At 44.3% G+C, this 27,957-nt stretch overlaps 1 protein-coding gene across 8 annotated transcripts in view; it reads right to left on the minus strand.

The window, feature by feature from the left end:
• MEF2A (myocyte enhancer factor 2A) overlaps window positions 1-27,957 on the minus strand; it is a 102,020-nt gene that overhangs the window by 13,796 nt on the left and 60,267 nt on the right. For 5 of the 8 annotated variants that reach the window (XM_028502252.2, XM_028502254.2, XM_036012958.1 and 2 more), the window contains 4 exons: window positions 27,652-27,855; window positions 12,064-12,201; window positions 9,718-9,937; window positions 8,791-8,850 (listed from right to left, as the gene is read on the minus strand). In XM_028502252.2, the coding sequence (XP_028358053.1) occupies window positions 8,791-8,850; window positions 9,718-9,937; window positions 12,064-12,201; window positions 27,652-27,855 (622 nt within the window). Of the gene's footprint in view, window positions 1-8,790; window positions 8,851-9,717; window positions 9,938-12,063; window positions 12,202-12,266; window positions 12,399-27,651; window positions 27,856-27,957 lie in introns of all 8 variants that reach the window. The other 3 variants (XM_028502253.2, XM_036012961.1, XM_036012962.1) reach the window with 2 other exon arrangements.

Raw genomic sequence — 27,957 nt, forward strand, 5'->3', positions numbered from 1 at the left:
GGGGCTGACGCCACGTCAGTCACCGTCGCCCCAGACTGGCTTGGTGCCGGCACTGACTCAGATCCAGCCAGCGCGTGAGCAGCACGCTCCCTCGCGGCAGCAACAGGACCACGGACATCCCATCAGAGCCTGGGCAAAGAGGGGAGCTTCCGTGTTCCTCTACAAATGAGCGAGGAAGGATTTTAGTCTCAACCCCTTGGACACTCAGAAGAAAGCCAGACCGAAGGGAGGGCTGACAGAGAAAGGCGACCTGGGAATAAACGGAAGAGCCCGGCCACTCTCGTAGTCTGAGCGGCTCCAGTCCTTCCAGTCACCCGCCAGCGAGGAAATGCCCTGTGCTACTGAAGCTTAATTCACATGGTTCTTGAGTGTCACGGGATGGTATCGGGCACTGATAGTGACTACTCACCAGCTTGTAATTCAGTGGTGGAGATAATGCCACAAATTTTTAGAAAGTCAAGTAACAAGTATGCCATAAAATGTCATTTATAAAATAGAGGCTACTATGCTACAGTAATTTCTAAGTAAATCACGAATAAAACAGGAAAAAAATGGAAAACAAAATTAACAATATATACCTAAAATAGTTTGTGAAAGTTTAATTACTAAATCCAAGATACAGTGTTAACTGCCCACAAAAAAATACAGCACAGGTCACTCTACTGTTGCATATTTTAAAAACAAATCATCAACTATAATAAAAACATAAGAAAGCAAGTACACCCGGCGTATGGTGTGTTTCTGGGAGCAGAAACTCCATTCCGTGGATACTGTGCTACTTGTCCTATTTTGAAGAGTCCCTGTATCTGTCTACGGCCGTACATGGGTGTTAATTTAAGAACATTAAATAAAAGAACAAGTTTACTGGCTAAAGAATTCCATTCCTAATACAGGGACCCCACCCCCACGTAGTAAAGGCCACGTGAGATAAACCCGTAGGTAACACCACACTCAATGGGGAAAACTACGAGCGTTTCCCTTAAGATCAGGAACAAGGCAGGGATGCCCCCGTTCACCACTTCTATTCAACACAGTACTGGGCATCCCAGCCGAGCGATCAGACAGGAAGAAGAAATGAAAGGCATCTAAGTTGGAAAGAAGGAAGTAAAATGTTCCTTATTTGCAGATGACACAACAGTATACATAGAGAACCCTAAAAATTCCACCAAAAAAAAATCAGTCAAGTAGCAGGATACAAAATAAACATTCAGAAATTGGTTGCATTTTTTTACACCAATAATATGAACTATCAGGGAAATTAAGAAAACAACTACATTGAAGATTGCATCCAAAAAATGCCTAGGAATAAATTCAACCAAGGAGGTAAAAGATCTGTACTTGAAACATGGTAAGACACTGAAGAAAGAAAATGAAAACAAATAAATGGAAGCATATACTGTGCTCATCGATAGAAAGAATCAACATCATCCACAGGCCCATATTGCCCAGAGTGATCTACGGACTCGATGCAATTCCTATCAAAATGCCAATCGTGTATTTCACCAACTAAACAAATAATCCAAAAATGTATGTGTAACCACAAAAGACCACAAATAGCCACAGCAACCTTGAGAATGAAGAACAAAGCCAGAGGTATCACACCACCTGATACCAAACTATGGTACAAGGCTACAGGAATCAGAGCAGCATGATACTGGCATAAACGCAGACACACAGATCAACAGAGCAGAACAGAGCGCCCAGAGATAAATCCACTTATGTGGCCCATTAATCTATAGCAGAGAAGGTAAGCACATACAATGGAGTAAAGACAGTCTATTCACTAAATGGTGTTGCCAGAATTGTACAGATGCAAAAAAAAAAAAAGAAAAAGAAAAAAGAAAAAGAAACTAGACCACATTCTTATACCATATGCCAGAATAAACTCAAAATGGATTGGAGACTGAAATGAAAGACCCAAAACCATAAAACTCCTGGGACAAAAAAACAGACAGTAAAGTCTCTGACATTTCTGTTAGCATATTTTCTCTGATGTATCTCCTTGGTCAAGGGAAACAAGAGAAAAAATAAACATGGGACTACATAAAACTAAAAAAACTTTTTGCACAGCAAAAGGAAACATCAACAAAGTGAGAAGACAAACTACTGAAGGGAGAAGATATTCACCGATGATACATCCAATAAGGGTCAATACCTAAAATTTATAAAGAACTCACACAACTCAACACCAAAGAAACACACAATCCAATTAAAAGTGGGCGAGTCCACAGACGAACGGATTTAAAAAGTGCAGGCACATGTGCACAACACAGCGGGATACGACTCGGACATAAGAAAGAATGGGATCTTACCATTTGCAGAAGTATGACTGGGACTAGTGGGCACTATGCAAAGTGAAATGAGACAAAGACAAATGCCATATGATTACTCTTATGTGTGGAGTCTAAATAAAACAGAAACAGAAACAGACCCACAGATGCAGAGAACGGATCCACGGCTGCCGGAAGGAGGGGGAGCGGGGCCGCAGGGGTGGGGCAGGTGACGGGATGAGAAGTGTGAACTGGCAGTCACACAGTGGTCACGGGGTGTGTCTCCAGCACAGGAAACCCGGTCCCTGGTGCTCCAGTAACTGTGCGGTGCCGGCGGATACTGGGAATATTGGGGGCAGGGGGAACCCTTTACAAAGTAAAGGATATGACTGTCTACCCACAATACTGCACATCTGGACCTAATAAAAAATAATGCTGAATATAAACTGTCATTGAAAAAATGTAAAAAACTCCATTCTTTGTGTTTACTACAAAGCTGACCAAGAAAAAAATACTGAGAACAGCGAACTACAAGTTCCTGGAGGACTGACCAGGCCCCGTGAATTCTCCGGCTGGGACTTGGGGGTCACACGCAACAGCAGCAACCATCGAGGTTCAGACACGGGACAGAGCCACCTCCATCATCTGGGAACAAACATTCAAACGTCTGCTCGGTGGGGGGGGCACCTGCAGAGGGGAGGGCCTAGGAACGGAGAAAAACCTGGGCTGTCTTCAAGAGCTTTCCATGTGGTCAGCGAGAGCAGGAGAGGGAGCACACCACAGAGGCGTTCCTTAATACGCCAGGATCCCACTTCGGGAAGGACAAAAGCAACACGACAAAGGGCGAGCCCACAAAACCTGGAAGGAAACAGAAAGCAGAGCACCGACACGGGTCTGGGGCTTCATCAGGGAGGCCCCGTGGGACCGGCCACTGAGCAGTCTGCCTGGACGGGGATGGCAGAGGGCAGGCATCCGGGGAATGGAGGGAAGGGAAAGGCCGGTCAGACGAGTGTGGAGGCCGTGGTTCCTCCCAGTGACCGTCTGTGCTCGTTCCATATCGTCCCCCCCTCCCCCCGTAGAAAGCAGGAGAGGCGACTCTGGAGTCCACGCTGGCCTAGAAGCCTGCCCGGACTGGCCCCGAGAGGTGCCGGGCCAGGCCCCACGGACTCAGGGAGTCAGCGCACGACCACGGTGCACGGTGCACCGCGCCACGTCTCACTTTAGGGCTTCTTGTACTGGTTCCAGGGATCGTTTCAACTTTATCTGAGTTTCTCAGGTGAAATAGTATTATTACTTAAAACCACTTAAAATACCATACTGTTTGGAAGTTCATGAAATATTTCACGACCGGATATAAGGAACAAGCCCGACTGATAGATGCCTGTATATCCAAACCTAAAATTTTGTTAAAACATGTAACTAAAAAAAAGACAGATTAAGTCCCTGAAGGTAATCTGAAGAAAAAGGATGGATGCTTCAATGTATCTGCTTATAATATACCTGAAGTTTAATACACGTTATAGTTAATTACTCATAAGAGAAACCACAAACCGGTGTTTTGCCGATAGGACACATCCCTGAATAGGACGTGTCCAAGGGACAAAGAAACCGGAATGCGGGGAGGGCGGGGCGGCACTCAGTCTGGCCTGTGTCTCCTCAGCAGCTGTCATTCAAAATGTCAGGATTCCAGACAGCTGGCGTCTCCTCCCCGCCCGCCCCCGCACTCTCGTCCACTTCTTCCTGCTCTCTCCAAAACTTTCGCCGAGGGACCTACCAGTTTCAGTTCACTCACTTACGCGATTTCATTTTGCTGTGGGACTGGCATCTCAGTTAACCTTATGAGGCTATTTCCTGCCTTCTGCTTCCATTACCCTGAAGGGCATGCACTGAACCCAGGCTGACCGCTGCCCACACCCCGAGAGCCATTTCCTGTGCGGTGCTGAGCTCCAGAAAGCAGCGCTGTTCGCACACACAGCCTCCTCCCCACGCCTCCAGAGATAACAGCCCAGCCAATCATCTGGACACGTAAAACGCTGATCCCATAATTTCATTCAAAGATAAGAAGGTTTACTAGAAACTGACAGAATGTTAGATTAACATTAATGACAGATGAACAGCATTTTTAAAAAATTAAATGATGGCATGATTGTCTGTTCCTAATCTCTCTGATAATCCTCAGAAGAGCCTTACCGACTTGCTCTGCACTCAAATCTGAAGGATGAAGCTGTATTTCCTCTCCAGTAGTTACAGGATGATGGTGATACGAGGGTGTGATTTAGAAGGACGCATTATCAAGAAGTGCTGAGGCCTCTTCCCGGGTGGAGTCCGTGGTGCCTTTCGGCTGGACACGTGGCCAGTCCCCCCCGAGGACCCAGTTACGAGGGTGGGGGGCCCTGAAAGCGCGGCACTTCAGTGCGGCAGATGACTCCGGGGTGACGTCAGGGTTTGGTGGCGGGCCAGGAGGAAACGAGATAATCTTAGACGCACCATTTGTTACTGTGTGGAGCGGGGTGATACACCACCAGCCCATTTTTTTAGGACAAAAATGGAGATGTTGAGACTTCTGAGGTGGATACTTTTAGTCTGTCACTCACCTTCCATGGCCTACAAATTTAGGAACTAAGTGCCAGTTCTAAGTGAGTGAACCCAATTTAATGTGGTCTCTGTTCAAATGTGCTTTGGGGGCCTCACACAAACCGCAAATACGCTCTGGCTCTCGAGGAACCTGCGCGGCCACGCCCCCAGAATCCTCACAGCGCTGACCTCAGCTCGAAGGCCGGTCATCCGGCGCTGTCAGTCCGGCTCGTGGACTACTGCTGCAGCTAAAATAATGCAAGTGGCTGGAGGGCACTCCCTGTCCTCAATGCTACTCTTTCAGGGCTAACACGTAGGCAATGATGTTATTAATATTTTATTACTATGAATCTACTCCAAGTTGAATTGACACTCAAAGGATTTCGAAAATCTCAAAGGATTCTGAAAAATTCATCCAAAGCAAAATTCAAGAATGTTTAGCACACTTGACAAATTTTTCATAATATCTCATGAACTTTCAGCTGATTATTCAGTAAACAAATGTACATTTAAAAAGTCTATAAAATGGTGCCTTTTGTATAAACAACTAAATGAGGTTTCTAAAATTAAGAAGACCTTGCCTTTTAAAATCACTGATGACATATTTACTTGACTCAATGGAAATTCGTGCGTGAGGGACAAAATAAATTCTGCCCATTAGAAGTGTGTAATCGAGAACCGACAGTGCCCAGGGGGTGCTGCTGCTTCCCCTTCTGACACTGCACACCCGCCCCTCATATCCCCCCGAGGGGCAGCCCCAGCAAGGCCACACTCCCCGTCTCTCTCACAGGCTTCCCGCATCCTCTGCCCATCCAGGGCTTCCGCCACCGACTCGGCAGGCCTCTGACGTCTGCATTCCTGCGCTGTGTCTCCCAAGTCTGAGTCCACACGCCACCGTCCCGTAGCCACTTCTCCCCAGACGCGGACCATCGTCGCAAACTCAACCTGCTTTGGGCACGCGGGGTGCTGTCAGCCCCGCACTCCCGCCCACTGTCATGGGGCCCTCGGGCTTTCCTGCTCTCCCTTCACCTGCCTCTCGCCCCACCCGCCTCTGCTTTTCGCCTGCCACCCAACCCCGATTACCTTCGCTCTGCCCGCAGCAACTCGGAGAGCTTCTTGAGCCTTTCTAGTTCTAGTTGTGTGTGTGTGTGTGTGTGTGTGTGTGTGTGTTCCATTCTCAACATGCTTTAAAAAGTGAGGTTGCCAGACATCAGAGATTGTCCTTTATGTTTGATCTTTGAACATAGGCCCAAAAGTTAAAAGGAGTTCCCAAAGGCATCTAACTACAGTATCATCTGAATGTTAAATGTAAACTCTCAGGAGAGAAACAGCTCTAGTAAACCGTAATGAAACAAGTGGACTGCCACTATGAAAGATGTATTCAATGTATAATCTGTACAGAACTGGCAGGTTTTATTTGGATATACAATGACGACTGAAAAAAATTACCATCTTAAAAGGAAAAAAATGAATAATGCTCTAAGTTACTATAATAATTTTATGACTAGAGAGGTATGCTATCAACATAGCATCATAGAAGTTCAACCTGGCTGGTGTAGCTCAGTGGATTGAGCGTGGGCTGCGAACCAAAGTATTGCAGGTTCAATTCCCAGTCAGGGCACATGCCTGGGTTGCAGGCCATGACCCCCAGCAACCGCATATTGATGTTTCTCTCTCTCTCTCTCTCTCTCTCCCTCCCTTCCCTCTCTGAAAATAAATAAATAAAATGCTTAAAAAAAAAAAAAGAAAGTTCAGAAACTAGGAAGAGGGGAAACACATATTCACAGCATCCTAGTGTAACTATTATAATCAGTTTGGGTTCCCCATTTTATTTTCCACGTGCATTTTTTTGCATAGTTTTAAATCACAACTGAAAAGGAATTCAGTTGAAAATTGTAATATACTTAATTTTCACACTTTTGAACATGTTGATTTCCTCCTATTATTCACCACTATAAATAAAGTTGTTGGGGATGGCTGAGTTGGGGGAGTGGTGACTGGGAAGAAAACAAAAACAAAACAAAAACAAAAAGATAAAGTGGTAATGAACCTTTTCATACTCTAGTTTCGTTCTTTCGGAGAGACCCCCAGAAATGGGATGAGCGGGCTCAGAGGTATAAACATTTTTACGACTACTGAGACACCTTACCAGAAACTTTTAAGAAAGACTGCTACTAACGTACAACGCCACCAGGACGTACAGTGACTGTTAAGACTTTTACTAACACGACACATCGCAGACAGGTGCACAGAACGAACACCTAAAGACCGGGATGGACCACGAAGCCCACACCCCTGCGGCCGCCGGTCAGATGGCGGGGGAGCGCCACCAGAGCCCCACTGCTGTCTGCTCGCGTCCGACTCCACCTAAACAACGCTTCTAAGCGACCTGTGAGAAACCACTCATTTTGGTGGGAGCGGGCAGTATTTATAGCAAAGCACACTTTAAATCCTCATATGCTCTAAGTATTGCACAGAAATAATTACTTCCAGTTGGTGTGTGAATTAAGTGGTACAAGATGTCTACTTGGTTGAATATAAATTCTGAGGAAGCGCATGTTAAAAAGCAGTTATAACACAAATATGATTTAGGGTATAATTTAAATGAGTAGAATAAGTAGAATTAGACCTAGTGCAGGTAAAATAAGTATGTAACAGAATGAATCAAGATGCCCAGTCTTGATGTGTTGTAAGATGTATTCTGAGAAACAGGATTTACCTCTGTGGATGAAAATGCTCTTAAATAAGTCACCAGGGGCTTAAAATATTTTGATACTGAATTCTACATTGCAATAAAAATTCATGCTCACTCCTTATGGGTGTTAACATGACTATGAGCGCTGACCACATTAGAGCAGCTGCCCGTGATGGGGAGGGGGGCGGGAACGCGGTGGGACAGAGGCACGCAGGGGTGAGTGGGCAGCACACTGAGACGCTCCGGACGAGCCCAGGATGCCACGCCTGACCCCAGATGTGCGGTTAGTGCAAGCCTCTAGACCTGAGGGTCTACAAAGGCGGGAGGAGGATTACACACACACACACACACAAAGAAGAAAAAAAGACAAGAAGCAACTAAGCAATTACATGCAGCATGTCAAATGAGGATGACGAAGTTCGAAACTACCGGAGGGAAGACAGGGAACTGGGCCGCAGAGACGGAGTCTGAACTGAGTGCGGAAAGGGGGAAACGAGGAGGAGAGAACCGACACATGCTTGTTTCACGGGAGAAAAACTACGTTTACAGTGCCCGCGGGATGAAGAAAAATAAAGGCATGGGAAGACATCTCCAGAAAGTTACATTCCTCAAAGCAAAAATAATTTTGGGAATAACACCAAGACCTAGTTAAAATTAACATTAAATAAAACAGAAATGATTGATGGCAGCCTTAAGCAGGCTGGAGAGGAGAAGAGAGAGCAAGATGGATAGTGTCGGGGGATAAAAGCATACATGAAAAATGCAAACGAACTAAAACAGAGGTGAAAAGACGCTAAATATTTGGAAATACACATCCAAGTGTAACCGCCCTAACATAACTGGTAAGGCCTTTATGAACTTTCACACGTTAATTACTTGTTTTAAAATCCTACAACCAGATCGTATCTGTTTCACTCCGTTAAAATAGCAATTACTTCAGTGGCAGATATACCATATTTTGCCATATGATGAGAACTCTTTTGCCCAAATTTTTGAGGGAAAAATAAGGATGCACATTATACATGGGTAGCGCCTGAAGTACCTTGTGTCTGTTCTTGTGTGTTGTAATTCTTTGTTACATAAAACTTCATGTATCATACATGTTCAAAAATAAATGCTAAAATTCCTTTGTAATGCAAATAACAGTATCTTTCCTGCTGGTCTGGGAGGAGGCCGTGTGTGGGGGACGGCGTTCCCTTGCCCTCAGCCGGGACAGACGCCCACGAAGTGCAACGGCGGGAAGTCACTCACCAACTGGGCTGCTTCCAGCTCCATTTGGCACCGTGAGGTCTGCAGTGCTCAGCATCCCACCTGACGGCCGCAGAGAGAGAGGGGAGAGGGCAGGCTGAGTATGAACCGGCTCTCCTTGTCCGAACGCCTGAGAACCAAGTCTGCGGGGTAACCCTCACCCCACTCCCCAAACCACAACAACGAGGACCAGCCCAGCCTGAACTCGCAGTAACGTGGAACAGAGGCAGGTTAAATCACCAGCCACCATCGCCTGAAGGGTAAGTCGTGAGGATATGAAACAATCGCAGTAAGACACTTTATCTGTATAAAGGGAGCAATATACTAACTAACAGATAACAACACAAGAATAAACTCTGTGTTTCACACACTCACGACCGGGAACCCCCTTGTGCCCACGCCCGCATACGGGCTCAGCTCTCAGTTCGGACGTGCGTGCGTCCCTGCGCATCGGCACCAGAGGGCACGTACCAACACGCAAGGGCAGTGCTCACGGAGCACGGCTCCATCCAGGAGCAATGCTGCGACTGCCCCACGACTCTCTGCTGAAGGACTGAACGGCCCCAGGCAGGGAGAGAGGCAGGAGACACTGACTCCCGTCAGTCAGGGCCAGTCCTGTACTTTAACATGAGCGGTCTGTGCTCACGATGCCCCAATTAATGTCCTGCCTGTCGAGTGTGTCTTTCCCAAGACAAGGAAAGCCGTGGACGGCAGGTGGTCTGTGTGGCCCCACGGGCCCTGACGCAGTGCTAGAGCCACAGCAGACCGCCAGGAAAAATACTCTCGGAGACAGCCAGTTGCGTGGGACTGGCTCTTGCTTACTGAAACAGTAAAATCGAGAGTAGCAGCATCAGGAACTGCTCGTGTCAGCCATCTGGCTCCCCCCTTTCTGTTCAAGAGCTGGCAGAGCAGACGCCTGCCTCCACGTACCCGCACTGCCGGTGCTCGGTGGTCTCTGAGGGGCGCCAGGGGACACGTTCCTGTGCAGCGCGGCCTGAGGCGGAGAGAGCATGCTTGTGTCTGCCAGCGCGGAGCTGGCTGCCAGAGACGGGGACACGAGGGAACTCCCTGGGTTCGTGTAGGACAGAGCATTGGGACTGCTCACAGGGACTGTGACAGACATCGAGAAGTTCTGAGGGGGCAAACCGGGCTGGAAGGAAAGAACAAGGAGGAGAAAGCTGTTAGTTCTCATTTCACCGTGACTTAGTAAGTCTGGTAACACATGAACTTGAACTAGACAAGGTAACTCCAGTTATTAAACGTGGAGGGTGGGGCTAGGTTCTCACTAATCAACTTGCAGATTCAAGGTATTTGCTTTAGAATTGTATTTAAACATGAGTATGTTCAACATGGACCTTTTCCATTTCCATCTTTTATATCCTAATACGTATGTACTAAAATAAGGTATGTAATACATATTTCAAACATTCATAGAGTTGAAAATTAGGTGTCAGAACCTGATATTAAAGTAATATTGTCAAATTTAGACATTATGAAATATATCATGTTACCAAGAAAGCATAAATTAGTACTTTAATGAAAACTAGTCTAATAACATTATATTCCTATTGGGAGATTCCAATTATAATAAAAAAGGGGAAGTGTATACAAATATTATAAACTTAATACATAAAATTTTGGACATTATAAATAAGGCCTGGTATGACTTAAATGACTGACATTGATAATGACAAAACAAAAAAAATATAATAATAATCAAGTTATATATGTAGCACAATGCAATCTGAATGTAATGAAAGTGAAAAGAATTAAACAATAAAATTAACTACTGACAAGCTCTCTTTAAATTGTGATTAAATTATCATTATTATCGATGCTATCTTCCCTCCAAAATATTCCATGCCCCCTTTAAGATATTTGTTTCCTCTGTCATTCCTCCATAGACCATTTACAATATACTTGTTAACCAAGATAAATAACAATCCTCCGTATAATTTAAAATGAGAGAAAAACTTCCCTCTTCCTACTTTTTCAAAGTGCTTTGTTGTAAATAAGGTAACACTGCTAATTCAAAGTTGGAAGAACATAAAATAGTTTATGTACTCTATTCAACAGATTAGCTCAGGCAGAAAATCAATATTCACTAACAGATAAAACAAAGGATATAAGATTAAAAAGTTTTCAAAGGTAAAGCACTTATTCACCAATACTCCTACATCTTGACATTAACTGCACATTCACCAACATCCATATGAGGTCAGAAGGGATTTTATTTTTTTGTTAGCTATTGTTTTTGTTGGCTTTTTAAGAACAATGGTGGTATTAGCACAAAAATAGCCCCTTAAGTCTATTTTTCATGAGCAGCTTGTACAGTCAGGACAACCCTGAAAAACTTGTCCACAATGCCTACGTCGGGGCGCAGCGCTCTGACACTGGAGCGCGTGCCAGCATCGGACCCAGTCTGCTCCGTGAGGCCTGCAGACATACATTGCCTTCGAAAACCAGATCGAGAACAGCTGCCTCAAGCGGCTCCTGCCAATGGGGCTTCCAGTGAGAGCTCTTTGAAGAGCTATCAAAGGCGCGTGAGCTCAAAGAAATACTGTTCCATTACAGTTAGATGTGCGAGCATGGAAAATTTTAAACCAACTCTTTGTTTTGCAACCAGTTTAAGAACGCTGTTTCCTTAAATTAAAATAGAACCCAGGCTCTCTTCCTCCATACCTACAGGATAAAAAAAGCAAAGGAGTTTGGAGACATGGCTGCCGAGTGGTGTGAGGACATTTATATAAAGAGCCAAAGAGTAAGCTACTATGACACAAGGTAATTAAAAATCATTTTGAAACACCAAATTTTGTAGCACATCCAACCATTTCATACTTTATAGTCTCAAGAGCTACTTGAAGTACATGCAATGTTTTTTTAACGTCGTGAGAGGGAGAGGGAAGGCATATGCACCTCCAGTTAAAATCATTGAAATTTAGAGCCGGACGAGACCCTAAAAAGTATGGGGGGCAACCCCCTCACTGCACGGAGAAGGGGCTGGAGCCCAGGATGTCTTCAGCGCCTGCCCAAAGGCACAGGCGGTAGAGTAAGCAGCCCAGCCTGGCTGAGGATGCTCCTCTTCACTTCTGTGTTTAAGGGACTGGACGTGTCTTACAAGGTTTCAGCTATTTTATTCTAAAGTTCTATAAAACCAAAACAATGCTGCTTTTCCCCCTTCCACCGATTGCTGCCGTCACCCACTGTGAAAACACAGACGTGTGGTCAGTCTCTTCATGCACGCGTTAAAAGCACAAACCATACTTTAGTACTCACTGCGATTTTATGATTCCGCATCATATTATCAAACTCCTCATTAATTTTTTTATACTTCTCTTCTGTGTGCGGAGTGAGCACATAGGAAGTGTCAGGGTCTGGGCTGTCGCACCCTCGGTGCTCCTTCTTGTTGAGCGCCTAGATGACGAAGTCAACAGAAAGGATCAACACGTAAAAAGGAGCGGTGGAGCGAGAGTACTTACAGGGCCTCGCTTGAAAATAAAATCACTATCTTCATTTAGTTTGCTGAGTCTGTCCTCCGAGAGCGGACTGTGCTCAAAGTAATCGTCAGCATCGGGGCTGTCACACCCGTTAAGGCCTTTCTTTCTTAACGTCTGAAATACAATTGGAAAATTCACACACATGATACTCACTTGCCACGGGTTTCTTTGTCAAACGCATTAAGAGAGCACAGACTGAATGGAGTTGTAAAGGGGCCACTGAAATGGTGGTCAATGATCGCAATGCGCTCTACAGCCTCAGGGAGGGAAGCCTGGGTGATGCCCCCGTCGCACGTGAAGAGCAGAGTATTTATTTGTTCGGGTGTTTTCTTCCCAAACTTCCAAGAGAACACCAGTGAATTACTCACTGCTCTGACCGTTACAGCCCAACCTGATTACAACCTTGCCAACATATCTGCTAGGGCCAATGAGTGTGAGAGCTGAAACGGACATGTACCCAAATGATGTCTGCGAAGTTGTGATGGCACCTTTATAAAGTGAACACCTCAGCAATGCCACCTACTGACATTCTACTCTGCCTGAGAGCCTAGACCCCTGAAAAAATCAGCACAGTATTCCAATAATTTCACTTTTAATTTTTTCTGAAATACTATCATTTCCCTATATCATTTTGAAGTATATAAACTCAAATAATTATTTAATATATGACAAGAATGGCTCTTTCCTATGTAGAATGACCATATTAGCAAGCTTACATATTTTTAAAATTAACAAAAAATAAGTTATTCAGCATGTATCTTCCCCAATCTCTTTGTATATAGCTCTTTCATGGATTGATGTAATCCACTAAAAGTGACTTTCTTGAGAATTTTATTGAATGTCACCAGAGTATCTCCTGGACCAAAATGACTTTCTTCTTCTTCCTAATACTGTAAAACACAGTGAACAGTTGTTTTTATAATTTTTAAAATTAAAGTCATCATGAAATGACTTGTCAAGTATTTAAAACCAAGAGCTTGACAACCTATAGAATGCTAATTTACTTCTAGAATGTCTAAATTTTAAAAAAAATTCTGGGTCTGATTTCAAAGCAGAATTGCTTATTTCAAAGTAGAATTTAAATAGCTTTGAAATTTCTTCATTTTCTAGCAAGCACAGAGAAATTTGAAGAAGTTAAAATTTCTTGGGTAAGCCTACCTTACAGAGCTAATTTAGTTAGAGAAAGTGGTTTGACCAGCAGACTAGTACTAGATAAGTACTAATGATTGAAATTACATTTAAAGAAGATACTTTTAACCAATTCATAATAATAGACCTTGGTATCCTTTAAAGCATGACTTATGATAATTGTGAATGTTCATTTTATGCCTTTGTTTCTTGAAAGAAGTAGAAAGTAAGCACACTACACATTAAAATTTGAGCATTTTTTCTTAGTTTCCCTGAAATGAAATTATTTTCAAATTTCACTTCACTTCAATGTGATTTTCTTCATGCTTAAAGAACCATAAGAAATCACTGGTACAGATATGTTAGCCTCTCAAGTCGCTCTGGTAAGTGCTAGGAACGCCCCGCAATGCCTGACACCCCACCACAGCCCAGGCACTGACCGTGGGCACGGAGCAAACACGACACCCGTTTCCCGCATGGCAGCCCCGCAGGCCCGAGTGCCAAGGGTCTAACTAACACAGGGCCTGTCCCACGGACTTAGCCATAGAAGGTCCCGTCGAGGAGAACTGAAGGCTGAGGACACGCACCCTCCCCCATGCACGGCAGCAAGCTCTGCCTGCCAAAGCTCTGCCAGCCGCTATCTGCAGGAAGATGTTAACACTCAGAACACTGGTGCCCAGTGGACTCTCATAACCTGCAGAGCCCCGGGAACAGAACAAAGATAGCAGGTGCCTGCACACAGACTTGGGCATGAAGCTGCTGTTTCATTCGTGCCTGCGCTCTCCAGATGTTCCCCCTCAGATCCACCTGTTTCAGAGCAGGGAACCCTGTGAGTCTCACACTTGCGGTAATAGCGATCAGCGAGCATGCATCTTGTTGGACACCTTTTCAACTGCAGAAGAAAAAGGACAGCGCTTGTGTTTCGCGATGACATGCAGTTTTCATCCTACAACAGCAGGGTTAACCCGACCTGCCGTCGGGAGGAAGGGCAGCGCTCTGCACCCCCGCCCTGCAAGCCTCCACTCCAGAGGGGCTCCCGTCACCGCGAGGGGAGCCGAGAGTCTGTATCGGCTCCGCAGATAACGAGCTAATGCACCTCTGCTGGGAAGCCAACGTGTGTCTTCTTATCACCAGAACACGAAGAGGTGTTCTGAGGACCCGACTACCATAAAAAGACCTTTTCTGCCTTCTTTATCACCACTGCATAGCATAACAGTACAGGCTCCTCCTGGCCGCTGGCACTCACGAGAGGAATGCTGTCACCCGTCAGCGCGGCCAGGCGAGGCGTGTAAGACACAGGCTAGCTGTGGGCTTTCCCACCTGCCTCACGTGCGCCGCCACGAACACACGTGCTCAGTGAAGACGACAGTCGCAGAAGTCACCTCACTACGAGGAACCTGCTCTTAGGTGGGGACAAACCCATCCAGAGTACTTACACTGCGCACTCTCCATGGCCATTTCTGTGGTGCCACTGCTCCGTTCTGAAGGGAACGGGACTCTTAAAGGGCTCTGTTCTCACACACGCGGTTGACAGTTTGCAGTGTCGCCATCGCAAACTTAAAGGCGAAAACACACTTGTGCCAAGTAATTTGGAATTTCTGGGGCGCAGACCATTCAAGTTGATTTCTCCTAGCTGTGTTCCTTAAACAAGTCCACTCCGAAACACACACTGCTCGAGGGTCTGCTGTGACGAGCAGCTGAGCGACTCCTCACTTTAGGCTGACCTGACACAACCTGTGTCCTTCACGACAATGCCCCAAAACTTCCTCCTGCTGAGGTGTGACCAGACCCTAGTTGGGGCTTTTTCTGCACTGGGGAATTATGTGCCGATCACACAGCTGGTTAACTCAGGGAGGGGCCCTGCCGCCCGGCCGTGGGGGCAGAGGACACGCCGGGCAGACCCCGAGCTGTGGGTCTTGGTGCTGCGCCTTCAGGAAACCAGGGATCCCTTCCGGCCTTAGGTAACATCTGCCCACACTCTTCCAAGAAATTCCCCTGAAGCTTGAGCTACTTACAACAGATTCCTAGACCTTACAATCAAAGAAACACGGTAAACAAAACTGCCATAACCCTTTAGGTGAGTCCCGTAACAAGTGTGGCTAGTGCCTCCACAACCCCGAGTCCAGAAAGGGTCCCAAAGCTGGGTAAGGGGCCTGAGGATTATTTACTGCCTGGGGCCGGAGGAAACTGGCTCATAATGGTACGTTCACCAACACAGACCTTTAAAGTCCTGTGTTCTATTGTTTCTCTTACAAAGTATCAGCAGCCTTATCTTTCGAGTCAAGCAAACATGTATAGAATTCTGGGTATATATCACTGCCTGGCAGGCCCTGCATACTTGCCTTGTATTTTCTAGCTTATATTACTAAATCTGCTGGTGAAACTGGACACGGAAAGAATAAGGGAGGAGTGGGAAGGCGATAGGGAAAAGAAACTTGAGGAGGCAAGAACAATGATGTTTAGACTTTATAAATATATCCAGGTTTTCTTTTACACAATATACTTAAGAAACATATTTCAAAATGAATTATAAATTAGAGGCAGCTAACTTTAAATAGATTTTTTTTGGCTTATATTCTCTCATCAGCATGAAATAAGATATAATTTTCTTATGTTCTGATGTAAGAACTGATCAGCAAAAAATAATGCATTTAAAATTTTAGTTACTTATTCTACATTAAAGTTATATACACATGTGTATATATTTATACACACACATATATACACACACACATATATATACACATATACACATACAATCTTTGGTGTTTGCGTACAGAGTAAAGAAATCTAGTATTCAGGATATTTTTCATTAGAAATGTGTTTAAATAAATATTTAAATAATGACGATATACTGTCTGACATAAGGACTGATTAAAATCCCAAGGGACTGGCAATTTCTGGACTCCTGAGACATGCTACTAAATTTTGGATTCGGGAGTCTCTACTGCCTGAGTGTTAAGTGAGGCCATGCCTGACAAGATTGTGTGTTTAACCTACTGCCTACAAAGAGCTGAAACGCTCTTTAATGCATGTTCAATTCTATAATGATAATTGCGAACACCATTCCCAGCTAACAGAATCGCAGCATTGAGAAGGAAAGCTATGGAACGGAAAGCACTCAAAAGGCCCGTGTGCACGGTTTTTAAACGCACAGGGAGCGCACCAATTAAATCAGTCCGCGAGATGGCCGCCCCCTGCAGACCCCATTTCTGTGAAGCGGCCCAGCAGCAAACGCCCCGTCAATGCTGGCTGCCTGGACAATTGCTCAGGTCTAGCACAAGGTATAAATGAGTGCTTGTAAAATAAAGGAATAACGTCTTCAGTTCCAAAGAACTTAAGACTATTAGGGTTTTTTTAATGGCAAAAATTGTCCTTTTCCCCCATTTTTAGTTATTGTTTCCAATTTTGAAAGATATTTCTTACACTTCTTAGACATGTTGAAAATACATAAAAATTCAATTTTTTAAAATTATGAAACACACATAAGGAAAAGTACATCAAAATTTATATAAAATTCAATGATTAGGAAGTGAACAGCAGTGATTCTAATCAAGTAAAAAAAAACCCGACCAGAACCAGCCCCCTCTGTATCTGCCTCAGTCACACAACCCCGCACAGCCAATATACCAACCCAGCTCTGCGATGGCCACTTCCCATGTTTTCCTGGTAGGGTTGCCACAGGCACACAGGCCCCTATAAATATAACCTGACTTTGCTTGCTTTTAGATACCACGAGAATGAAACACATACACTACATTATTTTGTCTAGCCTCTATGCACTGTACATTCTGTCTTGCCTCTTTCCTTTATGACAGTCGTCCACAGGACTGCATACAGTCATACTGCTCATTTTCACTCAACACTGCATTACAAGGGGCTGGGGGCAGAGGGCGGGGGTCATCCATTCTCCTGCAGATGGACCACTGCAGTGCTGCAGTTTTTTGGCTATTATGAAGACGGTGCTATGTATATTTTTGCACATAGTCTACTGTGTATCTTTACACATTTCTTTAGGGTATATTCTTAGGAGTGGAATTGTTAGTTCATAAAATGTTAGCCCTGGTTGGTGTGGCTCAGTAGACTGAGTGCCAGCCTGCAAACCAGAGGATTGCTGGTTTGATGCCCAGTCAGGGCGCATGCCTGGGTTGTGGCCAGGTCCCCAGTAGGGGGCGTGAGAGAGACAACCAATGGATGTAGCTCTCACACATAGGTGTTTCTCTCCCTCTCCTTCTCCCTCCCTTCCCCTTCCTCTAAAAACAAAATCTTTAAAACAATAAAAAATGCCAGTCTTCAGTTACACTAGACAATGCCAAACTTTTTCAGTAGTTGGATCAATGAATGTTTCTGCATGCAGTGAGGAGTTCATTTGTATTACTCTGATTGCTAAGGGAACGAAGCACATGACACATCTATTGGCCATTTGGATTTTCTCTTTTGTGAAGTGCCTGTCAAATACTCTGCCAAGTTTTCTACTGAGTTGTTTTTTTTTTCTTATTGCTTTATAGTCATTTTTATTTCTAATCAACACAAGTCCCTTGCTAATTTTATGCACTGTAACAATCTTTTCCCATTCTGTGACTTTTTAAAATACTTGTCTCTAGATGAAAATGGGTTCTTGATTTTAATAAAGTCAAACGTCTCATTTTTCTCCCTTTAAAGTTTTCGCTTATGGTAGTAATTTATGTCTTGTGTAGGAAAGCTTTCCCTACTTCAACATGAACACACTCGCCTATGTCACCTTCTAGAAAGTTCTATGACCCTGCCCTTCCCGTTTAGTCTGTAATTTCCAGGGAGGTAGATTTTGCTCAGGACACGAACTGCACCGGCTCCGCGGCGTGAGAGGCTTCTCGGGAACGCTCTCCCGCAGAAGCGTCTGCACGCCCTTCTTCAGGACACAGCCCTCAGCCTGGCTCTACTCGCCCTTCCCCGGGCGAACGGCCCTCCTCTTCCCAGGAGCCTCAACGGCACTGAACCTATCACAGTTAGGAGATGGGATAACTCAGTCTATTTTCAAGAGCCATAAACTTGTTTTAAGATGCCGATTATCGACCGCTAGATCAGTGTTGTTGTACCCCTCACTTGAGTACCTTTTAAACAGCCCTTAATGGCTGCCTGGTGCCCACAGGACAAATGTCAAAAGCCGAGCTCAGCCTGGTATTCAAGGCACTGCCCACCAGCGACCCCCAGTCTGTCCCTTCCTCACCTCTGTTCTCCCCTATACAAGCTCTAGTTCACAGGAATCTTTTGTACGATGTGTATTGTGAAGTAAATATTGAAGGGTCCCCCCCTCCCAGAAGCACATCCAGGTTTCCTAGCACCGTGTATTGAAAGGCTTTCCTTTTCTAATTTCCCTGGGCACTTTTGCCAAACGTCCATGAACCATACTCGTGTGATCCTAACATTTCTGAGCTCTCTGGTCTGTTCCATTGAGCTACATATCCATCCCTATGCAAATACCGAGCTTTCTGTGTTACCGTAGCCTTACAGGATGCACTGCAGGTGGGACATCTGGCAAGAGTAAAACAACTGGCAATTTCCCTCCTCTTTCTACCACCCTGGTAAGTGTATTGGGTGGGGGGTAGGGGTGAAGGCATGTGACCTAAACCAGTACAATCAAATTAACATTAGGACACTTGCTGGAAATTCTGGGGCACAACTGATCCATCCTGCTTGATAACAGTGCCTAACAATGCGGCATCCACTAGCCACATGTGGTTACTTAAACATCATTAAAATTAAAAATTCAGTTCCTCACATTCCAGTGCTCAGCAGCTGCACATGGCTAATGGCTACCGTCCCAGACAGCACAGACACAGAACACTTCCGTCACCATGGAACGTTCCATCGAACAGCGCTGCTGGAGAGGCTGCCGTGTGCAGACATGAGGCTGGAGCAGCCCCTGTCAGCGTGAAGACACCAGCGTCGGGACAGAGCTGATGCCGGAGGGAAGGCAGAGACCTGGAGCCCCGTTCAGCAGGGGCCCATCTCTGCCACACCGCTGGGTTTCTGTTACATGCTGCTACAGATACCCGTTTTAAAGTCCAGTTTCAGTCAGGTTGTCTGCTGCTTGCAACCAGGACAACCTAATACAGGCTGGTTTCAAAACGCTCTCACATACACCTATTTTAACTGAACCTCAAAGCCCATGAGGTTTGGAACTTTAATGCTAATCTCTCTTCCTATTATTAAACATTGAGCTTAGTAGCTGGTGATCCTAAACATTCAATAAATAACTGGTTAATATAGCCAAAAATGCTAATTACAGAAACTTAACTTTGAATTACAATTAAGTGACTATCAAATAATAGGATTTGAGAATTAATAATACCCTTCCCAAAACTAGATACCCACCTAAACCGTTATTTTCTACCATCCTACAGAACAAGACTGACAGGTTCTCTATTCCTCCAAGTAATGATTTTTAAAAACTTAATTCAACTATACAAATGTGGAAAATGGCAATAACATATTTTAATGATATAATATTATGGAATAATCCTACAGGAACACTAATTGCATAAAAAAAAGCATGATGAATTTTAAAATTCCTATACAAATACTAGTTACTATTTCTAAGTTCTTTTTGCAGAACATAAACATTTTTGAGGTTTTTAAGACAGATTCTGGAAATAATAACCCAACCCCATAAGTTAACCAAAATAAAATGAGTTATATGAAAACAAATGTTCTATAAACTCAAATCCTGAGAGGAACAGTCTCCACTGAATCACGAGAGGCAAAGTCCGAGCTCAATCACCACGTGCTGGCTGACTCTCGAGGACTCGGGCACGCAGCTTCGTTGTGAGGCTTTAATCACTGACCTCAAAACCAGTATTAAAGGTGTGCTTTCTGGTGTCTTCGTACTAATGAATGAAAATAAGAACTACAATAAGTGTTCTCTGAGTCAAGAACTAGAACCACATGCCAAGGTACCCACATATATACTGTTCCTCACGGGACACCCTTCGGGTGCGCCAGAATCGGAGCACACACTCCATGCTGGGAACCAACCCGCCGAACAGCACCGTCAGGTGTGTTTACTCCTCCGAAACCTAAGAGGCGCACGCTGCCACCGGGAACTGCGCAGGTGCAGCACTGACTGTAAATTAAAAGCAGGGTGACAACTGATCTGTGCCAAGAAGATACGCCTCTTTCTTTAGACTGCAGATCCCTAAATAGAGCTTCTCTCAGAACTAAGCTCCAAAACTCAAAATAAACATGAAAACTACCCAGCTATCTGCTTAATGTTGACTGTGTGTTTTAATAGCTAGGTTTAAAAAAACGGCGTGTCTGCATTGGCTACCTTTTCCTGAAAGAAGTGAGGTAGCACAGACTGAATCTCACGTCACAGGCAGACACGGGCCCCTGTTTCACAAACGGCAAATACCCTGCATCTTCTGCTCCACATGAGGTTCTAGCTCTAACTGTAGTATAACATATATGCGGAATGATTCGTATTTGGTGGGAACTTCACACTCTTGGGGTTCTGAGTGTCCTGAATCCTTCTGAAGCATAACCAACAGAGGGACTCACGTAGGAAGACAATAAAATAGCCAACATACCAACTCGCTAGGGAAACAGCAGGAAAATAAGCCAGTCACCACTATACTTTGGTGTCTGGCACCATGCCCCATACACAGTATGATAAATACCAATGCAATAAATAAAAAATAGATAATGCATTTCATTCAACATGTTTACCTTTTCTCTTTTAACCCTTTTCAAAACAATCCAGTTCAAATCTAACACAATTCATAGCTTGGGAAGTACAAGATAGTAAATCCCAGGCTGCTATTCTTTTAAGTTCTTTCAGTAGCTACCCAAATCTTCAGGAGAAAGTCAAGGGCCTCGCACCCTCTTTGGGGTCTGGCTCACTGCGCAGGGCTCGGCTCTTCCCGCTCTTCACACCACGCTTCCGCCACACTTCGCTGATCCGAATTCTGTAACATAGCGGTGCCACGCCTCCCCTCCTAGTCCCACGCACGCTAACCCCCTGGCCTAGAACACCTGCTTCCAGCTCTTCCCTCTCCGACCCTGTCCTCTAGAGGACCGTCCTCTGACTCTCCCAGTCCCCTGTGTCCTCTTCCTCCCGCTGGTCAAAACTCTGGCCCATGTATCAGAGAACTGCCAGAGGAAAAAGAAGGACAATTTATCTGATCGTCAGCACTAACACACTCGCTCCCTGACAGAGAGAGCCGTAAAAAGGACACATAGGTATTCAACAGTAATCACAAGAAATGCATCACTGAAATGTGAGCGATATTGCACAGTGGGGATGTATCACCCTGTCCCCCATGGTCTCCTGTTTATATATCAACATCAATCTCTGATGGAGAAAAATCTGACCTCAATGAAAGAAAAATCACACAGATGTGCAGTTCCTGGTAAAAAAAGCACACAATGAAAACCAATAATTGTGTGATGAGTAATAATATTCGAATACGGAGCAAAATAAAAACCGTGAAACGGAAATTGCAAGAGCCGTGGTGACCACTGTGTGAGGAGATGGCGCGGGACAGGCGGGAGGGGAGGGGCATGAGGATTGCGTGCCTCACCCTGTGCGTCACCGTGTCACCGTCACCGTCCCGCTGCATCAGGCTCTGTGAGGGACAAAAGAGCGGGTCAGGGGGCTGGAGGTGCAGGGAGGCTGTGTCTCGTCTTCAGAGGTCTCATTACTTTTCCCTGCCCCTGCCGCTCCACTGCAGCCCTGGAAAACATTAGGCAAGCCTCTTAACACTCCCTGTCCGTTCCGTTCCTCATCTGTGACGCAGGGGGGAAAAACTGTTGGCTCAGAAAGATTCTCTGAGGACATTGTAACACTGTCATGAACACTTTGTGGACTCACACTTCCGGTTCTTTAAGGTCAGCAGTAGGTAACCTCAGGAGACACAAGTCATTTATCTTTTTGCTCACCCGAGGAACCACAGACCCCCTACATACACTCAAAGAAGCATTCATAACCAGGCAGAATGGAACACCCATTAGAAACGTGTTCCCCAGTTCGCAGTTCACAGTATCGCCGTACTGTTTTGAATTGCTTTGAGAAAGGTCTTGAGCGTTACAGTTTCTGCTTGCTCACCGTTTGAAATTATTTGAGGATATTCTTGGGAACGAAAGTATTTTAAAAGCTGGATAACCACCACCAAGAGACTTCGCGTTAACTTGAAGCTTTCAGTCTCACTGCACTCAGGACATGGTAACGTGAGATTGCTTAGGCCTCCTCTGAAGAGTCTGACTCAGCAGGCCCCAAGCGGAGCTCCGAAACCTAGATTCCCAGGAGGTTCTCTGGAGGTGCGGATACTGCTGGCCAGGGTGCCACACTCTGAGAACCGCTGATTTTAAATAATGTGCCACCTGTGTTTATTTAATAATTAACACCTACATCTTATATTAAGATCCTCATATTAATTTCTAAATAATCTCTACACTCCTGTGTAATTTGAAAGCAGGCAGGGATTATTAGGACTCAAAAAAGATTTTTTCTTTCTTTAGAATCCAAATTAGCATCTTACTTCATTTATCAGTGTGCCTCAATGTCCTCAACTGTAAAATGGGGTCAGTAGAGAGACTTAATAATATAAATATAAGCCCTTGGAAGAGTATCAGGTCATATTAAGTATTCGATAAATGTTACCTGTTACTCTATTACAATTATCCTCGCCTATTTTCTGTTCATTATTGAGGAAAACTCATTCATGTTTGCTACGTGTTATACATTACTGGTACAGGTATAAAATGTTATCTACCTATGGTGAAATATCCCGGAGCCCCAACAGACTCAGTGACAACGGGAAAAGGAGGAGGGGATGGGCGAGATCAAAGATCCAGGTTCCGATCACAGTTCCGCCACTAAACTGCTACCTATACACGTGTCATTTAATCCGGGTCTCAATTTCTGCTTCCGAAAATGCTCACCTGGGACATGAAGATCAAATGAGAGAACGAGGGTAGAATTTTCTTTAAGCACTGCAGTATCCCTGTGGTGAGTGAGATAGCTCTCCTCAGGAACAGTTCACAAGACACTAATAAGCGAGACCGGTGGCCACAGCCCCTGTATTCAGATCCTTAAACGACATCCCAATGATCTGAATCGCCATAGGAGCTATATACTGACATTCTCCAATGTCACCAAGTCATAGCTATTTAAAAAATACTGAGCAGGAATATTTAACATTCCAAATACTCCTGCAAAGCAAAATTTAACAAGGATATAAAAGTACTTTCAGGTGTTTATTGTGTAGCAGCTGCTAAAAATCCTCACTTTACACCTTTAGAATAGCATACATTTTGACGCAGAACCCTTCTATTGGCTCTGGGCTTTTATTCAGTCTAAATTCAATGTACATACACGTATGTGTATAAGTGACGGCCATTCCCTGGCAGTTTTCATTTCTAGTTGCTAAGACTTTAGGACATCTCTAATGTCCTTATGCAATTGTATAATATAATCTGCATGCTTTTAAATCTTAATTTGCTGAAAACTTGGGTGTTCTAACATTTCCTTCATACATTTCAATTAAATTACTACTTTTTGTATTGATTCTTAACAACATGAAAATGTTCAATGCATATCTTTGATTATATTCTTTGTATAATGCCTCCTAATACAGGAAATAAAGTAATAAAAATCATTTTTTTTCTAAAAAGTACATTCCTGAAAAGCAGTATATAAACATTTTCAAGCAAGATGTTATTTTAAACACAGCAGTAACACTCTCCATTTCAAAGAAATCCAGTTATGAAAGTTCTTTTGAAGTTTATCTTAACGACAACCTAATTTACTACTGTGTAAGTTTCCATCTTCATATATTTAGTTTTCTCAACATAGAAAGTATGTATATCCTACAAGACACTGCAGACCTTAATTTAAAATACCTAAATGTCACCTAAAATATGTAAATGTTTATTTTTTTAAAAGCTACATAGAAATAATGTTATTGGCTAAAGTTAATTAAAATTTGTAAAAGCCAGTCTGAAAACAGAGGTGGCATGAAACGAGGAAGAGCAAGGACAGACCGTTCTGCAGAGGGTCTCTAACCCTCGTGGGTAAGACGGAAAGGCAGACAAACGGGACTGTCCTGTCTTTTTTTCTGTTTACCCTCCATGTGCAAATACCAACAGCTCAATGTGTCTCTGCCCCGGTGCTCCCAGAAAACACGCTAAATCTAACTCCACAGGCATAACACACGGGGGTGTGCTGTGTTACGCCGCAGACTATGCAGCTGTGTTAACGACACAGGATACCCATCCTCCTTTCTCTTCACAGCACGTCCCCAAAGAACCTGCGTGTAGGACACAACAGAAACGCATCTACAGAAGACTCCATGTTCACACATTCAGGACTCTGTCCAAGGACAGTTGAGTCGTGAAAGGTTCAGGAAGTGAAACCCTGCTGGTTTTAAAGACTAGCACCCGCCGCAGCGGGCAATCAGTGACTTCGGGCCGGAGGCTTTGTGGAAGCAATTCGCCGAGTTTTCGGTTTCACTGCCGATCGAGCACCCTGACAGGGAAACGCCTGAGAGCCAGCCTCTCACAGCTGTTCCTGTGCCGCCTTCCATGCTGATGTGCATGCACACGCCCATCACGTGAGGTGGCTAAGCCGTGTAGAACATCACACGCCAACGTGTCAGGAGTTAGAGATACAAGGTCTTCAGCTGGAAAAAGTCGATCTCCATGATTTATAAAACTTGGGTAGATAAGAATCGCCTTGTAGCTTGACTTAGAAATCTCTAAATAACATCGCTTTGCAGAGCCCACAGCACACAAGAGCCCCTCAAATATTTTTGTCAAATGAACAAATGGACATCGAAATATGCACTTCCGGTGACAACTGTTTGAAAGGAAACTTTGTGAAAGAGGAAAAAATACTTACAATGGTATTCTAAAAATATCCTCAGTTGAGACGTTTGTAAAGCGTTTGAGAACGTGGCCCACAGGGAAGTCAGTGCGAGTCTCTGTCACTGGTTTGGCTCACAACGATCTTTGTGGCCACATTAGCACCAGCCATGAGCACTGCTGGTGAGAAGCACTCGGATCGTACACACCACTAGTGTACCCACACCTTACACATGTGGGAGAAAGGAAACCTTACAAGTGTAGCCACCGTCGTCTTATAACGTGGGCTCACTAACATACAAGAAAAGCAAATTAAGCCTTATAATTTATTCTACCACAAATTAAGCCCTTACAAACAATTGTGTTTTCCATCCACTATATTGATGCAATTCAGAAAGAACTTCACAATACCCTATTGGTAAGACTTACGCTCACTTCTAAAATTTTCAATTAAAAAGAAAATATCAAAATCCCAATTGGTAACTGAACTGCAGAAGTTTTTCTTCATATTGAAGCACAGTGTAACATAAGAGTCTGCTAAAAAAATGTGGGGGGTCTCTCCTCTGACACTCGGACGGCTGACCACAGACGACAGAGATGAACTGAGCGAGGCAGTCCCCCCAGAGGCCCCTGGGAGGACTGAAGCAGGCTACACCCTTCGAGTTCGCTAGGGACGTCAGCGGGAGGCTGTGCCAAGCTCCCTGGGCCTCGGGGCGAGAGTGGCCCTGCTGTGGTGAAGAGCATGGCAGTCAGGGTTGGGACGGGTCCCTGCCTGCCTTCCACGGCGAGACTCGCCTGACCACCTCTTTGTGGCCAGTGGAAAGTCAATGCCATTATGTATCTGACTTAAGGCAGTGCAAAGTTTTATAAGAAATAGAGATTTTAAAAATAAGATATCATTTTAAACTAAACACACGAGGGATACTCCCCATTCCAAGGAACTTCAGTTACAAAGTCTCCTCTAAAGCCCGCCCAAGTGGCGACTCCCTAATTTACAAAATTTTGATTAGAAATTCGTATCTACGGAACAGGGGAAAAGTCTCCTGAATAGTTTGTCCTGCATAGAAGTGGTAAGACACACCAAAACTGCTCAATGACAGAAAATAACTTACAACTGACGTAACTGCACTAAGGGGCTGGCTAAAGACATAACCACAAGGTTTAACTGAGTGTCCAGCGAAGGCCAATCAGAAGCTCCATGCGCTGTCAGGGGAGGTGTGCGGGAGTGAGCCGCTTCAATAAAACTGAGCCAACCAAGCAACAGAGAGGAGTCCTAGCTATCATCACGCTACACTTTTCTTCTCTTTTCAAACAATCGGTTAACTGCTAAAAAGTAATAAAAGTGTTCTTTTAATACAAGTAGCAGAATTTTGGGGGGGGGGTGGGTAACAATTACTATCCAAAAAGGAATGGCTAAGGCAGAGAAATATAGAGTAAACTTAAAACTCATTGTCAGAACTATAATATAATCTGTGGAGGCAAGGAAATTAGATTTCTACAAAGTATCTTTATCTTAATTTCAATCATTTGAATAAAATCTAGATTGGAACTTCATTTCTTCTTTTATAGTTAGTTGTGCCTCACTTACAGGGTCCCAGTACTTTCACCAAAGAAGTGCCCAATTCATTAAAATAGTTTTCTCTTTCAATAAGCTAAGCCAACGTATGTATCTTTTCAAGTGGTGAAAAAATCTGAATAGAAATGAAACAAAATCTCTAAATATAAACAACAAAGACAAAAGTAAAGATCAAGCTAATTTAAAATGCTATTGGAAAGATACATGGAAAGTTACCTTTTATAAGAAGATTTTGCAACAAAAAAGCATTAAAGGAGAAGCATATCGGTTCTCCTTTTCGAAGGTTTAGTTTTAAAACACTATTTCTGAATGGAAAGAAATCATTCTTTAAAACTCCCTTTCCTTTCTTTGCACTTAATTAGGTTGGCAGAATTATGAGAGGTGCTGAAAAGCAGCAGATGAAGGACACAACTAAACATCATTTACATCGTTGTCTTTCATTTCGTCAGCGTTCAGAGTTGTGGGCAATCACTGACATACTGAGATCACTAAGACATTAAAACTACAACTTCGCACTGTCCGAAGAGATGACAGTGTCTCAGAATATCAATTTAAAATTCCTAGAATAACTCACATAGATGAAACTCTGGGTCATACTGGGTGTATGGCACAAGCACCTAGTTTGCTTTGTCTCAGTGAGTACGCTGTACTTGTCACGTGAGTGGTGCATCATGTAGCAGCAACGAGAGCCTTCCAAGAAATGATTCAGAGAAAAGACGTGTCTACCCTTTGGACATTTCTATCCCGGATGTAAAAACGCCCTGACAGCTACAGTCACTAAACAAAGACAAGCATCCCTGCGGCTCGGGCCCAGGGGGCTGTTACCTCGACGATGTCCGAGTTGGTCCTGCTCTCGTGCGGCTCGTTGTACTCAGTGTACTTGAGGAGCACCTTGTCCATGTCGGTGCTGGCGTACTGGAACAGCTTGTTGGAGCTGTTGAAGATGATGAGCGCTATTTCACAGTCACAGAGCACGCTGAGCTCGTAGGCTTTCTTCATTAACCCAAACTTCCTCTTTGTGAAGGTGACCTAGACGATCACAGAGACAAAAGTGTATTTTTACCAAAAGCATTCGGAGAGCTTGAATACAGGCTACCTGAAGACGAGTCTTCTTAACACTGAGTCTGATTT

Source organism: Phyllostomus discolor, chromosome 12 (genome assembly GCF_004126475.2).
Source record: "Phyllostomus discolor isolate MPI-MPIP mPhyDis1 chromosome 12, mPhyDis1.pri.v3, whole genome shotgun sequence".
Lineage (NCBI taxonomy): Eukaryota > Metazoa > Chordata > Mammalia > Chiroptera > Phyllostomidae > Phyllostomus > Phyllostomus discolor.